We start from the raw sequence: 17,298 nt of genomic DNA on the forward strand, positions 1-17,298 counted from the left end.
CATGCGTGACCAAAAAAACCGAGATTACATCTTTAATGAGATTAGCAAGATGTAATAATTATAATTTGCTGATGTCACAAATTCTGAAGCTTAGGTCTCACTATAAAAATTTAATCAAACAGAATAAAAGGGAGTATGCTAATTCTTTATGGAATTAGCTTGAATTAGCTGTCTCAATGAAAAAAATGAAAAAATGAAACTCAAGGAAAAAAATGAAAATGAAAAAAATGAAAACAAATCAGCCAGTATCATAATGCCCCTGTATCATCAGCCAGTATCATAATGCTCCTGTATAAATCGATGGTGCGGTCTCATTTGGAGTACTGTGTGCAGTTCTGGTCGCCGCACCTCAAAAAGGATATTATAGCATTGGAGAAAGTCCAGAGAAGGGCAACTAGGATGATTAAAGGGCTGGAGCACTTTCCCTATGAAGAAAGGTTGAAACGCTTGGGACTCTTTAGCTTGGAGAAACGTCGACTGCAGGGTGACATGATAGAGGTTTACAAGATAATGCATGGGATGGAGAAAGTAGAGAAAGAAGTACTTTTCTGCCTTTCTCACAATACAAGAACTCATGGGCATTCGATGAAATTGCTGAGCAGACAGGTTAAAACGGATAAAAGGAAGTACTTCTTCACCCAAAGGGTGATTAACATGTGGAATTCACTGCCACAGGAGGTGGTGGCGGCCACAAGTATAGCCACCTTCAAGAGGGGTTTAGATAAAAATATGGAGCACAGGTCCATCAGTGGCTATTAGCCACAGTGTGTTTGTATATATATAAAAAATTTTGCCACTGTGTGACACAGAGGTTTGGACTGGATGGGCCGTTGGCCTGATCCAACATGGCTTCTCTTATGTTCTTATGTCTCAAACTGTACTAACAGTCGGCCTCAACAGCTCGATGCGCAAATCCCTCCTAAAGCTTGGGTTCAGCATTATAGTCAGGTATTTGGGCTATCTGTGGCTTCCTCCTCTGTAGACACACCACAATTGCAAAATTTTAATTTTGATATAACAGATCTACCCGTTTGGGCCCCAGTCTCGGAGAAAGAAATTAATGGTATAATCAGTTCTTTGGCTTCTAGAAAATCTCCCGGGGAAGATTTGATCCCCTCAGACTTTTATAAAGCCTTTCCCTCATGGTGGTCGCCTGTGCTAGCCACAATTTTTTCACAAATTAATGATACAGGCATAATCCCTCCTGGCTGGAAGCTTAGTATTATTGTACCTATTCACAAGAAAGGGGTTAAATCAGATCCTCAGAATTATAGGTCAATCAGCTTGCTTGACATAGCAGCAAAAATATATAGTAAATATCTGTTGTTTAAGCTTGAGGATTGGGTTACTGAGAGCCACATTATTCACCCACACCAAGCAGGTTTCAGGAAAGGTCTTTGCACTGTTGACCATAGTCATACCCTCCATCATTTGGTGCATGCTGGCTTAAAAGGTCCCACAAAATCTCTATACGTAACATTTGTGGACCTGGCCGCTGCATTCAATTCCATTGATAGGAACCGTCTATGGCAAAAGCTAACTGATTTGAATATTGACAAAAGGCTGTTATTTCTACTGCGCGAGCTGCATACAGATATTAGTGCTCAAATTAGAGTTGGAACTTCAGGCTCGTTAACAAAAAGAATTCCAATCTGTAAAAGAGTGAAACAGGGATGTGTGTTGGCTCCTATGTCGTTTAACTTGTTTATTAACAACGTAGTTGCAAGGTTATCTGGCCCACAATTTTTTCCGCCTACTCTTGGAAAGTATAAAATTTCAATTTTGCTATATGCAGATGATATGGCCCTAATTTCGCGTACTAAAATTGGGATGAGAAGGCTGTTGCCACAATTAGGACTATATTGTAAAGAAGAGGCCCTTAACATCAACTTTGGTAAGACTAAGGTGATGGTTTTTAGGAAAAGGGCCCAAATATCTTCCTGGAGTATACTTGGTAACCCAATTAATCAATGTAGTTCCTTCAAATATTTAGGTATTACATTTAGAGAGAATTTGAACTGGAATGTGCATATTGCCACAGTTAAAGCATCTGCTGCAAGGATGGTGGGGGCTGTTCTGAGATTTTATTATACTAAGGGAGGTTTTCTTATTGATCCCGTTCTAAAGTTATTTAAAAGTAAAGTTATACCCCATCTTTTGTATGGTGCTGAGGTCTGGGGTTGGAAAGAGGATATTCTTGCTGGTGTGGAAACTATCCAAAATCAGTTTTTAAGACGCATACTGGCTGTCCCTAGGGGAACACCGGCTGCCCTGATGAGAGCAGAAACTGGCCTTCCTTCCTTAAGGGCTTGGGTACATCTCGCTGTTTTAAAAGCCTGGAAAAATAACAGATCATCCAGATCTGATTCGTTCAGTCAATTGTCCTTTAACTTAATGCTATCTAAAGATCCAGAGCGTCTTCGTTTCCTCAACAACTTACTTGTAAAATATTCCATTCCTGGTGACCTTCTCGCTCTCTCAGTAGACAATCGACATCTCAGAGATTGGGTATTTAAGTGCGATGCCTTGTTAGACAGACAATTAATTTTAAAATGTCAGTCAGCACTTTGGTTTAAATTATTTAAGAACGATCATTCTAGATCTCCCTGCTTGGCTAGTATAGCTAACCACAACCTCAGAGTTGCCTTCACATCCTTGCGCTTTGAAACAATGCCAACGGCAGTGCTTGCTGGCCGCTCTAGTAAAATCCCTAAGGAACAGCGTCTTTGCAACTGTGGCATTTCTGCAAGTGAGGATTTACCTCATTACATTCTTAACTGTCCATTGTATGCTCAACCCACGGTAAAAATTCTCTCCCGGACATTAATTAATCTACATGCCTATTCAGATCCTGAGAAGACTGTATTTCTGTTAGCTGATGTTGATGCCAATATATCTCACAGAATGGCATTGTATGCCCTTGCAGCGAAGAAATTACGGGCCAAAGCTGTTTCTACAGGTGCCAGTTAACCACTGAACTAAGCACTTATACAATGAGAACTAAGCACTTATACAACCCTTCCTGCCCTCCCCCTTATGATCTGCCTAAGTTCACAGAATCAGCATTGCTGTCAGATGGCCCTCTAGACTCTGTTTTAAAACCTCTAAAGAAGAAGAGCCCAGCACCTCCTGAAGAAGCCTGTTCCACTTAGGAACTGCTCTGTCAGGAAGTTATTCCTAGCTTTTCACCAAAAATCTTTTTTGCTGGTCTGACCTTCTCGAGCAACAGAAAACAACTCTGCAGCATCCTCTATATGACAGCCTATCTCTCCTCCATGCTCTGCCACGACAGCTTTGCTCATCTAAGCAGGGCCTGCTGCAAATGGACAAAACCAACCACTACCCATATATGTACCTTCCCTGATGTGGTCCCCACCTTGTGGAATGGCCTGCATGAGAAGATCAGGAAAAGTTTCAGCACTTTGAGCTCGGTAGTGGTCCATGGATCTCGGCTCCAACAACCCCCCACCCCCCCCCCCGAGTCGGGTGGTAGGAGGGGTGACGCAGCCGCGGCATCTTGAGGGGGACCTTGGAGTGATCTCTTGACAGCAAGGGAAACAACGGCAGCTGTTCCTTATTCTTCCTGTCTGCTCCGGTGCTCCACCGCTGCGGTCGCCATTATGGCAGCAAGAGGTGAATGCCCAACTGCTTTTCTCTCTTAACAGGCTTTTGATGTATCATTCTTCTACCTTAATCACTGAAATTCTACCATGCAAGTAAGTCTGCTTTCCAATACTACTGGCTAATGGATTTTTTTAACATAACAACAATTGGGACTGTTCAAAAAGAAAGGGGAAGAGAAGGATAATCCCCCCCTCTTCTCCGGAAGGGAGGCTTCAAAAAAGACAAAGGACAAACTTGAGAATGTTCAATAACTTAAATTGGACTGAGCACAGATATTCGAACTGATTTGGTTTACAATTAAACAAGTTATAATGAGATCACCACTTGGTTACAATATGGTCTGAATAAAAACGGGATATACCTTCAAGAGAAATGTATGTGATGCTTGATCGGGACTGAAACAACTACAATTGAAATGCAGGAGAAAAGCACACGGCTGGAGGAGATTTAGAAAGACGGACTAACTGGGACTGTGAGCTACTTTTTAACTTTGATTATCAGACTGAGTTATTCTGTGGAGAAAATGGCGTTGCAAATTAAAGCGTTTGATAAAAAGATGTTATGACTACCATAATCTCCTTAAAGCAGGCAATTTGTCTGTTAACAGAGTTGATACAAAAGCAGACAAAACCTTTATTCTGAAATCCAGTGAATGAAAATTTATATGAGCAGAGTGGCAAAGAGACCCCAGTGATGTCTGCTGAGTCGAGAAAAATGGATAAAGATTCATTGGGAAAGGTGCCGAAGGAAATCAAAATGGAGACAACATGCGCAGTTACAAAGAAGAGGTGGAATTCAAGACTGATCAAAGTTCTCACAGGAGGAAGTGACGGCATGGGGGCCTTATCATTTTTAACAAAACGGATGAATGTGCCAAGGGGAGAAGTGGCAGATTTCAGTAAGAAGATCAAAACTTGGAAAGATATCAAGAAGGGATTATAAACTGTTTTTTCTGCATGTAATCGGTTAACATTGAATCAATAAAAAGGAACTGGCATGCGATTTTGAAATGGCAAGCGAGGCTTTCGGAACCTGGATGTTTCTCTTCCATTATTTTCATTTATGGAAGCTAAGTAATAGAGACTGGGCTATGGAGATTGTATGATTTTTCCTCTAGGTAAAAATAAACAAGTGTGGGAGATGAGGCAGTTACTGCATATTAAACTTTTGCTTCTTAGAGTAATATGAAAATAGGAGTTATAGTCTCCAAAAGTTTTAAAAGAATTTTAAACATCCAAAGCAGATAAATAATTAAATTGGGTTAATTTGTAACAAGGCAGACAACACAAATATTTTCTAATCTTAAAAATCTGCTCCTGATGTCTCTGACTGAAGAAATTGTTTATACTGAAATAGACAAAGTATTGTGTTATTTGTTGTTATTTTCTCTCTTCTGCTAGGAACAAGTAAGTTAGTATTAGGGATAAAGAAACTATGTTTATCTTTTATGCTTATGTTAATGATCAATACTGTTAAATTAACTAGTTAGCTTTTATTTCTACTATTGCTAAATTTAACCAGTGAGCTCTGTTTTGTGATTGACTTTTCTGCTTTTCTTACATGTATGTACTGAAGACGACTAGTTTAGATTTATATCATAAGCAATAGAGTAGTTAAAAGTATATAATGAAATAATAAGACTGTAGAATTTAAGGGTTATACTGGGTAAAAATTTAAAGACTTGCGGGTGGAAGGAATTTGGTATTATGCTTTGAGGTGGGAATGTAACATATATTTGCTGCTTTTCTCTGTTCTTTTTTTGTTTTTCTGTCTTGTACCTCCCCCCTTTATTTTTGCTTCTGTAACCCTGCATTATTCTCCCTTTTTATACCGAAACTTAATAAAAATTTGAAACACACACAAAAAGGAGAAGAAAACTTTCTTGGTTTTCTGCAAACTGTGTAAAGCTGCATTATTCAAGAAGGCTTTTCTATACAAGCAATAGGGTAGCACCGTACAAAAGGCATCACAAAGTTACTTGGATAAGTTACTTGGGGACTATGGTTTGTGCTACTGTGTATAGTTTACTATGGGTTGGATCCTATTGTGTAAGTTTGCATCATTTAATGTATCATGATAGCCCTTATGCCTTTCTTTAGTTACGTTTTGAAGCTTCTGGTTGGTTCTACGATCCAAATCCTATTTCACTGTTTATTGAATGGCCCATCTTGTTAAATGTATTGACTCATTCTGTGAATCCATCTTGAGTTCAAGTGAGATAGGTGGACTACATGTGATGTAAATAAAATAAATAAAAAATAGCAGCAACCGTGATGGCTAAATGGAAACTCTGTCTTCAGAGCAAATCTGATTACCAGTATCTGTTGGGCAAACAACAGATATATAGCAGGGCTTGGGGGGAAGTATATTTACCAGTTTCTCTTGTGCTCCATTTTTTTAGCTTCTAGAAACATCCATTAGGCCACTGTTGGACTAGATGAACCTTTTAGTTCATTTGAAGAGTCATTAACTTGTGGGATTTACTGCCACAGGGTGTAAAGTGATGGCTGCTAGTTTAGTTGAGTTTAAAGACTGATTGGAAAAAATTACAGGGCAGGTTCATCAATGCCTATTAGCCATGGTGGCTAAATGGAATCTGGATCAGACTATTCCTGTGTTCCAGAATGTAATTACAAACAATCTGCAGGTATGTGTTATCTGCAGATTGCTTGTAGTTGCATTCTTTACCACTGTATTCCTGTGTTCCAACATGACTGGTCTTATATCTGATTAGGCAGTGTGAGCACCTGAAATGAAGGAAGCATCAGCACAAAGATTCATAGCATTCATCTTTATGGTTTCTGTGCAGTCTCACGTGGGGACCATGCTTTTGCAGGGCTGCTGCAGAGATTCTCTTCCCTAAAGCTCTCTAAAAAGTTCTGAGTGCTCAGCCCCCTCCCCTCACAAGCTGCCTCCTTTCTGCCGAGCTGACTCAGGCTAGGGCAAGTGCTCCTTCCCGCAGTCCTTTCTTCACCGCCATGGAAATCAGACATCTTTGCTCTCTTCTGATTCTTGCAGGTTTTTCTCTGCTGATTTGTTTCTTTTCTTCGTTCGCCTTCACTTTGTCTCCTACTGTGCTCCGTTCCCAGAAAAGGGAATAAGGAGGGCTTTATTTTTGAGCCAAATTATTATCATTATTATTATTTAAATAATATGTTGAATGCTGCTGAAAAAGGGCTCAGCCAGATGACCATTACTGGTACCCCAAGTGCTATTTGTTGCCCAAAAGGGGCTGTTTCCTGTTTTGTTTTGTTTTTTTGGGGGGGGGGAGAATTAGCAAGGAGACAGAGAAATTGCAAGAGGGGGGTAATCTAGCAAGATACACCTACCAGCATTTATGGGGATTTTTCTCTTTTCAAGAACTCTCAAAATAACCAATTAGTGGTTTAATCAATAGGAGGTTGTTTTATTAAAAGAAGAATCTTATATTGGATTTATATCCCACCCTATGCTCTGAATCTCAGAGTCTCAGAACGGTCACAATCTCCTTTACCATCCCCCCCATCCAACAGACACCCTGTGAGGCAGGCGGGGCTGAGAGAGCTCTTATAGCAGCTGCCCTTTCAAGGACAATTCCTACGAGGCCATTCCAGCAGGTGCAAGTGCAGGAGTGGGGAACAAACACGGTTCTCCCAGGTAGGTGTCTGCGCACTTAAACACCACACCAAACTGGATCTCAGAGGAAAATGGTATCAAAACACAAAAAGAATATAAATGCATACTGGGGACAATACACAAGCTAGCAGAAATATAGGACTGATATAGAAGGATTTTGGGGGTCATCTTGGGAGAACATACTGAAAGGCTCCCTGTTTGGGATTACCTCCCTGTATGGTTTTCACAGATGCAGCACTTTTCGGCAGAGGGTACACTGTGGCTCCCATGGGGTCAGTGGGCATTGATCCTCTTCTGAACAGGGCATGAATAAGATAAGATAAGATAAATTTATTGCCATTGTTCTCAACAAAAGAGAGCAACGAAATGAGGTGCTCTTCCACAAACATACCAACACATCAAACACACATATTCATAAACTATTTAAATACATCTAAAACCATTTAAACCAATTAAAACCATTTAAACCATTTAAATCCATCTAAAACAGATAATCATTCATAAAACCATTTAAACCATTTAAATACATCTAAAACAAATAGTCATTCATAACCCTGCATTTAACCTAACCACAGCACTTGGATAGAAACTGTCCTTAAATCTGTTTGTCCTGTCCTTCAACACTCTATATCGTCTACCTGACGGTAAGATCTCAAATAGCAAATGGCCCAGATGTGAAGGGTCCCTTAGGATCATTTGTATCTTCCTTTTACATCCCATATTATACAGATCCACCAATGAGGGGAGAGAACATCCACAAATCTTTTGTGCTCTTCTCGTCACTCTTTGGAGCACCCTTCTCTCTGCTTCCGTGCAGCTCCCAAACCACGCACAGAGGCAATAAGATAAAATGCTCTCAATGGAACTACGATAAAAGGCAACCAGCAGACTCCCTGACAGTTGTAGTGATCTTAAGAGTCTTAAGTAGTATAGTCGTTGCTGGGCCTTTTTCTCTAGAGCTAAAGTATTTGCTCCCCATGTTAGATCCTGTTTCATGGTAATTCCCAGAAACTTCCATTCTGTCACCTGTTCTACCATAACACCATCAATAAACAACGGCTGGATGTCCAAACTACTCTTCCTGTAATCCACTATAATTTCCTTCGTCTTATTTATATTAAAAATAAGATTATTTGCTTTACACCAAAGGGACAGCTGTTGAACTTCCCTCCTATACGCAGACTCATCATTCTCAGAGATGAGCCCTACCAACGTTGTATCGTCTGCATATTTAATGATTTTGTTACTCAGACTGCTAGAAACACAATCAGACGTGTAAATAGTGAAAAGAAGTGGACTCAAAACACATCCCTGAGGGGTGCCAGTATTTAAGATCTTCACGGAGGAAATATATCCGTCCATTTTAACCCTTTGTGAACGACCTGATAAAAAGTTCAAAATCCACTCACATATAGAGTCCGACAGCTTCAAATCTTTAAGCTTAAACAACAATCTATGGGGTGATATTGTATTAAAAGCAGAACTAAAATCTACAAACAGCATTCTAACATACGTCCCCTTTTTATCCAAATGCGATAAAGCCGTATAAAGAACAGTATTAACAGCATCCTCAGTAGATCTATTTTTCCTGTAAGCAAACTGATATTCATCAAAAATGACAGGAAGGCGGGAAATAATATATTTTCGAACTAATTGTTCAAAACACTTCATTATCACAGAAGTCAAGGTCCTCCCTGTTGACATTCATCAAGCACTATGTAATTAGTGTGAATTCCAGATGGGAAGCAGCTGTGGGGGAAGTGGTTCTTCAGTCCTTATTTCACAGAGGATCCCACTCCTGTCTCCTATTAGTAAGTCAGCTTGGTATTCTTCCATGTGGGACTCCACAGGAGCCACAAAGATGACAACAAGGTTGCACTTACCTGTAACTGTTGTTCATCTTTTGTGTGGGCACACATTCCTCCCTCCTTTCCCCACTGTGGGATCCTCATGCTCTTGAGGTCCTTCAACAGCAGCAAGAAGGGACAGAAGGAAGGAGCATTCTCTCCGCCCTGTCATGTGTCATGTCGGAGTGGGAACGAGTGGACTTGTGAGGGGAGTGGGCTGAGCACTCCGAGCTTTCTAAAGAGCTTCAGGAAAGAGATCTCTGTGGCATGCCTGTGCAAGCGTAGTCTCCATGTATGCAGAAGACCACTCAATGAACAATAGTTACCAGTAAGTGCAGCTTTGTTTTACCCGCACTCTCCTCTCAGATGAGATAAGTCTTTTGTGTCACTAGTTATACTGATGTGCTTCAGATTTCATTTTGTATCTAGATACAAAAGGAATAACTACTGGCTGTGGAAAAGTAGCATCTTCACACAAATCCAGTGTATGTCTACCACTGTAGAAATTAAAGTCTAATAAGTTTTGAAAACTAATTCTAAGAGGATTTGGTGGTCATCATCGTCCTGTTGATTGATGTGAAAGTGATTCATCATGAAGGTTGCCGATTAGCCTGGGGTAAATTGCATGATTTTGAATCAAATGGGTAAATATATGAGTTTTAAAAATGCATGTGCAGCTATGCTTCTGTGTATGTTTGAAGTAATTTGCCTTCTGTACAGAAAAAATACAAAAGTGTCTTTTTCAGGAAGGGTTTGTGAATTGTTTGTTCAAAAACCTTAAATTTGTCAGATTGGCAGGCAAGGGTGCATAAAAAGACCTCTCTTTTTTAGCGTTTTGAAAACTACTTGGCACTGTTGAGTTTTTAACCTTGTAATTGAGATACATATGCCTAGAGGCATATACCCTCTACTTTGGAACATCTGAGTTTAATTAAGAGTATTTTGCAATTTTATTATCTGTGTTTCCTGAAAGATAATTAAAGCAAGTTTAATTAATTTGGCCTCACCCTGCCTTTATGAGGGAACTTAAAGTATATTGCACGTACCTTAAATACTAATACATGGAATGGTGAGAAAGACTTTAACTAGGCCTGTTTCCCACAGGAAGTTTATCTATGACAAAGCAAGCCATCCAGTAACTAGTCATTGAATTGCTTCTAGGGCTAAGTCTTTGAACTTTGTTGGAGTGGTAGAAAATATGCTTTACTTTGGCCAGGGACGTCAGGTTCAAACCTTAGCTCAGTGAAGGCCTTCGGAATTTGGATCGCAATCTGATCTTTTAATCTATGATTAATAATTGTTTTGAGAAGGAAGAATTGTAAAGCATAATAGGCCATATAAATTGTGTGCATCTTGCTAGTCCCAGGTTTCTCAGTCATAGTTTCTCAACTAGGATGGAGAAACTTGGACTTGGTTCCTTAAGATCTATTTAAATTAATGGTGGAATGCAGGGCGCTTTTTTTTTTTAGAAAAAGCCCAGCAGGAACTCATTTGCATATTAGACCACACACCCCTGACACCAAGCCAGCTGGAACTGCATTTCTGTGTGTTCCTGCTAAAAAAAAAAAAAAAAGACCTGGTCGTATGTTTCTTTGACCCCATTTGCTTTCTGTTGATGCACTGCCAAGAGACTATCTGGCATCAGGAAAAGGCTTCTTGAATTAATGGATTCTAACTCACAGACTCCGTGGCAGTTTTGTCTTGATTGAGCCAGTTTGGTGTAGTGGTTAAGTGTGTTTGGTGTAGTGGTTAAGTGTGTGGACTCTTATCTGGGAGAACCGGGTTTGATTCTCCACTCCTCCACTTGCACCTGCTGGAATGGCCTTGGGTCATCCATAGCCCTGGCTAGAGGTTGTCCTTGAAAGGGCAGCTGCTGTAAGAGCTCTCTTAGCCCCACCCACCTCACAGGGTGTCTGTGGTGGGGGAGGAAGGGAAAGGAGATTGTGAGCCGCTCTGAGACTCTTCGGAGCGGAGGGCGGGATATAAATCCAATATCTTCATCTACCTCACAGGGTGTCTGTTGTGGGGGAGGAAGGGAAAGGAGATTGTGAGCCGCTCTGGGACTCTTCGGAGTGGAGGGCAGGATATAAATCCAATATCTTCATCTACCTCACAGGGTGTCTGTTTTGGGGGAGGAAGGGAAAGGAGATTGTGAGCTGCTCTGAGACTCTTCGGAGTGGAGGGCGGGATATAAATCCAATATCTTCATCTACATCACAGGGTGTCTGTTGTGGGGGAGGAAGGGAAAGGAGATTGTGAGCCGCTCTGAGACTCTTCGGAGTGGAGGGCGGGATATAAATCCAATATCTTCATCTACCTCACAGGGTGTCTGTTGTGGGGGAGGAAGGTAAAGGAGATTGTGAGCCGCTCTGAGACTCTTCGGAGTGGAGGGCGGGATATAAATCCAATATTTTCTTCTTCTTCTTGATTGTTGTGTGACATCTATTGATAATACAGCTGTGCATCTCACTTGTCATCTGTACATAATCACTATGATAGCGATTTGGGATTCATAATCACATGTATTTGTATTTTGTCTGGGTACACTCATTTGCCTCTCAGTCTTGGTGGTAGAATCCACATTTGACTTTGAACTGATTATGTGGCATCGCTGTAATGTAAAATTTATTTGCAAAGGTAGGATGAAGGTATCTAAGCAACTTAAATAATGTTATTAGGATGATAGAGACATCTGGTTGTTTTAAATGTATGATTTTGTTGGGGAGGGCTCATTTTAGTCTTTGTTAAGCAGGGAGTCTGACTAAATCCAAGCAGGCCAGTCTTGTGATTTATGATCCCTTGCTAAAGGTAGTACACTGGATCTGTTTAATCGTTTTTTTGTATGCTGTCCAAATTCTTTGTGTGTTTCACCACTGCATGCAGTCGATGGCATTTCAGTGCCATGTGAATAGAACTGCAATTTATTCAGACCTCTGGCACCACGGTGACCATTGGATTACTAGTTTTAAAAGCTGATTTTTTTTTTACAGTACTCCCATTAGTCACAATGTACAAAAAAAAATCAATTATGTCTCACATTTCTATTTATATTTCTGTAGTTCCTTTTTCTCTCTACAAAAATAGACCGTCTTGATTTGATTGTGCCTTGTGTCAGCCGTAGAAGTGGCATAACCCCTAAGTGTTCAAATTAAAATGTGTGATTTTAAGAAAAGACTTGTTGCTCATTTTCTGATTATCTGCTGTTACTCTAGCTTTTGAAATGGGTAGAGTTTACAACACTTTTATTTGGGAAACATCTGTGGAGAGTTCAGGGATTCTGTGTGATTTATAAACATAAGCCTAAAACACTGTTTTTCTTCTGGAGAGCCAGTTTGGTGTAGTGGTTAAGTGCGTGGACTCTTATCTGGGAGAACCGGGTTTGATTCCCCACTCCTCCACTTGCACCTGCTAGCATGGTCTTGGGTCAGCCATAGCTCTGGCAGAGGTTGTCCTTGAAAGGGCAGCTGCTGGGAGAGCCCTCTCCAGCCCCACCCACCTCACAGGGTGTCTGTTGTGGGGGAGGAAGGTAAAGGAGATTGTGAGTCGCTCTGAGACTCTTCGGAGTGGAGGGCGGGATATAAATCCAATATCTTCATCTACCTCACAGGGTGTCTGTTGTGGGGGAGGAAGGTAAAGGAGATTGTGAGCCGCTCTGAGACTCTCCGGAGTGGAGGGCGGGATATAAATCCAATATCTTCATCTACCTCACAGGGTGTCTGTTGTGGGGAAGGAAGGTAAAGGAGATTGTGAGCCGCTCTGAGACTCTTCAGAGTGGAGGGCGGGATATAAATCCAATATCATCTTCTTCTTCTTCTTCAGCCCTCAGGCACCGCCTCCACCAGAACCAACTTGGGAAGAAAAGCAAACAAGTGTTATCCACCTTGCTGGTGAAGACTTCAGGGAATTTTTGAAGAAAAAGAGACATGCCCTTGTCATGTTCTATGCCCCATGTGAGTAGATGTTTCTCTTCAGGAATGAAGGCTGTTCATACATACCAAGCCAGAGAGAAATGGGTGCCAGGTGCAATGGGTTTTTTACCAGACTTCAACATGGGTTTATTTTGAGTAGATCAAATTCAGGGATGCTGGTTGAGGTTTGAAGAAATAATTGCTTCAGACATGACATTTGCCTTAAAGACAGGTTTGCAAAGAAGCCCTGTGCAGATCCCCCCTCCCTTACATCTCTATATGCCATTTTCCCTGAAATCAAGGTATGCGGTTGCAGGGAGGGTGGGCGGGATCATGCATATGAACCAGAAATTTTGGTAGAGCGCTAGCGTGCAATGGTAAAAGCTGGAGCTGCATGTGGATTGCTGTTTAAAATATACATACTGCCTTCACTCTGTGTGACCTTGGCATATGCCCTGCAAGGCAGACATCTTGGTCCTCAAGTGCTTTCCTTCTGCATTTTTTTAAAGTTGAGAATACTAACAGAAAGAAGAAGAGAGGTACTTTGTGTACCATGGGTGAGTGCAACTGTTTGCATTCTGAGAAGCCTAAAGAAGATAACCTGAGATGGACAATGAGCTAGGGTGAAGCTTGGCTAGAGGAAGGAATCCTGTGGAATGATAAAACTTTGACACCGCATAAAGATTGTGGAGCAAAATGTGAGGTGTCAAAGATAAGCAAGAAAAAATAATTAACACCAAAAGCAACAAACCAGGCAAAACTATTTGGGGACAAAAACTGAACAAATTGAATGGTAGAATTTCTCATTCAGAGTGACTTCTTGGTAACTTTTCCTTCATATTGTGTGTGGTGGTTACTTCCACAGTAGAGGTTGGATCCCACAGTCTGTCAATGGAAGGTGCTGACAGGCATTGATTTTCTTCACATTCCACTCCCCATTGCAGTCCTTGCTGATCCCAGGAAAGCTTATTCCAGAGGCTGAAGGATTCGTGTGGTGTAATAGCTCCATGAGTCAGGAGGCTGAAGTAGGGTTTTAGAAAGGGGTGAAATAATCCTTTCTGTCTGTTGTGGTCAGCACAGCTCTGATCACAGAAGAAGAAGATGGAAGTTATTTGTCCTTTTTCCAGACCCCACTGTAGCCTCCTGATCCATATGGCTCTTAATCCATTCAGGTCCCAAGTCCTCAGTAATATTTCCTGGGGCTGGAAAGAACTGCTGTAGTCGAGGGGTAAACACAGGAAAGATCTGCACACAGGATTCAATCCTAGGGAATTAAAATGGAGAAAGGAACACGTGAAGGCCTCGTCCATTCTCACAACAGCCGTTTTTTCATACACCATTTCCCTTGCGTACATTCATTTAATTTTGTTAAGTGAATTGTATGGAACCACGGATAAAAAGCCTGTTACGGTTATTGCTCAAACGATTCTTGGTTTCAAGAGGACGGCATGAAAACTGAAAAGATTCATCAGTTCTACAGCAACTTTCTTTCAAGAGCCTTGACGTTCAAAGGATTTCTGTATCAAAGCTAAAGCTACAATTTTAACTAGTTAAAACATCGTTCTGTTGTCTACACTGGTGACTTCTTATTTACATGAAACACATCTTATTTACATGAAACATACCTGTGGTTTCAACCAAATTAAACGTGAGTTCTACATAAAATTGGAAGGGTAGGGAAAAAAATTTTTTCAAAAATTATTGTGAAACTATTGAATACTTTTGGTTTGCGCACAGCCTTTTTAGAAGCCATTGACAAACTGAACCACATTCCATCTAAACCTAAACTCTCATTGTTTGGTGTAGTGGTTAAGTGTGCGGACTCGTATCTGGGAGAACCGGGTTTGATTCCCCACTCCTCCACTTGCACCTGCTGGAATGGCCTTGGGTCAGCCATAGCTCTGGCAGAAGTTGTCCTTGAAAGGACAGCTGCTGTGAGAGCCCTCTCAGCCCCACCCACCTCACAGGGTGTCTGTTGTGGGGGAGGAAGGTAAAGGAGATTGTGAGCCGCTCTGAGACTCTTTGGAGTGGAGGGTGGGATATAAATCCAATATCTCCATCTACCTCACAGGGTGTCTGTTGAGGGGAGGAAGGTAAAGGAGATTGTGAGCTGCTCTGAGACTCCAGCCTTGAAAGGACAGCTGCTGTGAGAGCCCTCTCAGCCCCACCCACCTCACAGGGTGTCTGTTGTGGGGGAGGAAGGGAAAGGAGATTGTGAGCCACTCTGAGACTCTTCGGAGTGGAGGGCGGGATATAAATCCAATATCTTCATCTACCTCACAGGGTGTCTGTTGTGGGGGAGGAAGGGAAAGGAGATTGTGAGCCGCTCTGAGACTCTTCGGAGTGGAGGGCGGTATATAAATCCAATATCATCTTCTTCTTCTTCTTTAAGTACATTTTGTTTCATTGAATTTGAAGAGTTAAGATGGGTTGTATGCTATGTGCTCCAGTTTAGTGGTGCAATGAATCCTACATGCATATTGGCTCTCCTGCGTACTGTTTTTTTCCCCAAAGATTCTTGCTCTGCTACCCTTCCTCAAGAGTGCTGTTTTGTAACTTCTGAGTTCTAGCAGGACTGTTTTAAGGAACAGAATAATGCTCATTAGCAGTCTGGCTGAGGATACTGATACAGGTTATTATTAAGTACTGAAGTAGTTGTTGTTGCTGGCATAACCTCTGCTTTTCAACTCTTTTGAGAATAAAAGAGTTCCGCTTGGTGACTGATGTGCTTTTAAATTAGGAGCCCTGTGATAAATTACACAATGCTCCTGGGTCCAGGAAGCTTTGTGACTTCAGCTTAATTTTACATAAATGTGAGAGAGTGTGTGGTACGTGTTGTCCTCGTATGTATACTAGCCTCTTCTTAATCAAACACGGTAGGAAGTGATGACTGAATATCGGATGACTCTGCTTGCACTGAGATAATAGGGCAACAGAGCGAGTACAAATTCATTGTGGATTGAGACAGTTCCCTTTCTGCACTGGTAATGTGCCTTCTACTAAATTTGATAGATTATCTTTGTTTACCACTTTCTCAATTATTGGGACGTCTCAGGGCTTTTATCCCTGCCGATTAACTACTAACTTGCTTATTTTAGTGCAGAAGGGAGGACCAGTAAGATTGCCAGGCTGCATTTGTTTCAATAATTTTCTTTCTCTATTCAGAGCCACCTCCCAGGTCAGTGAAGCCCTTCAGCCTGTGCCATCTTACTGTGTTCAGTAAAGAGCTACAAACTTCTTACATGATTAAGGTTTGTTTTTTGATCTAAATAGTTTCTTGAACTCCTCAATCCTTCTTAAAGTTTTCAGTATAGTTAAGCTAAAAGCCCAGTGCAGATTGGATTGTACATAAAGCAGTATTCATGTGAGTGGACCTATTTGCGTGAAGACTGACAAAGAATCCTGTTTATTGCCTCTGTGGTGAGAGAACCTGCATGTTGCTTCTTCTCTGATCATGGAAGGAGCTTCTGCAGTCATCTAATTTCCCATTTCAAACATTAATTTTAATGTGAAAAAAGAAGTGGACAATTTGTTTGCATTTTTCCTTCTTCTCATTCTGTGGCATACTAGGAAGCCTCTAAAATATCTTAGGGATGCTCTGAACCAACACCACACCCTCAAAGTTTTTGCACTTCTAGTTGCTCAGAACAGTGACCAGAAATTTGGACTAGCAAAACCTTGGTAACCACACACACACACACACATACATCAGTAGGGTTCTCCATGCTCCTTGGATAGCAAGTGAAGGAACAGCCTATGCCTTGTTAGGAAATCGAGGAAGATTCAGTGGAGGAAATAAACCGTCATAAAGGAGAAGTGCAGATGGGGCAAGTAACCTGTAGCAGAATGGAAGAAAAGTAAATGTGTTGAGACTGAGGAAGGATTTGGTGGTGTACTGTTAATAATGATAGTATTTAATATAGCACCTCTTCCCTAGTGCTCAAAGCATTTGATGTACATTACTTCAATAGCTATTCTACTGTGACAACCCCGTAAGGCAAGCCCGCATTAGTATCTTCGGTGGGGTAGGGCGGGATATAAATCGAATGAAATTTAAAAAATTAAAAAATCTTAATAATTACAGGTGAATAGGATAAGGCTGAGAGATAGTTGCTGGGTTTAAATGACTTCAAGCTATTAAACACATCCATTTCATTCTCCCCCTCCCACTTCAAAATGGGGGGGGGGACAAAATGGATGGGTTAAATGGTTTGTAGCCATTTAACCCTTCCTGGGCAATCCCCCCACCCCTCTCCTGGCTGCAACTTCCCATGGACAGGAGAAAGGTGGCCCAGACTGGCTGG

At 41.3% G+C, this 17,298-nt stretch overlaps 1 protein-coding gene across 1 annotated transcript in view; it reads left to right on the top strand.

The window, feature by feature from the left end:
• Positions 1-17,298, top strand: part of PDIA5 (protein disulfide isomerase family A member 5) — a 291,070-nt gene that overhangs the window by 213,075 nt on the left and 60,697 nt on the right. Inside the window, exon 14 of the mRNA XM_060262232.1 lies at positions 12,906-13,036. Coding sequence (XP_060118215.1) covers positions 12,906-13,036 — 131 coding nt within the window. The remainder of the gene's footprint in view (positions 1-12,905; positions 13,037-17,298) is intronic.

The sequence above is a fragment of the Heteronotia binoei genome, chromosome 21, assembly GCF_032191835.1.
Source record: "Heteronotia binoei isolate CCM8104 ecotype False Entrance Well chromosome 21, APGP_CSIRO_Hbin_v1, whole genome shotgun sequence".
Lineage (NCBI taxonomy): Eukaryota > Metazoa > Chordata > Lepidosauria > Squamata > Gekkonidae > Heteronotia > Heteronotia binoei.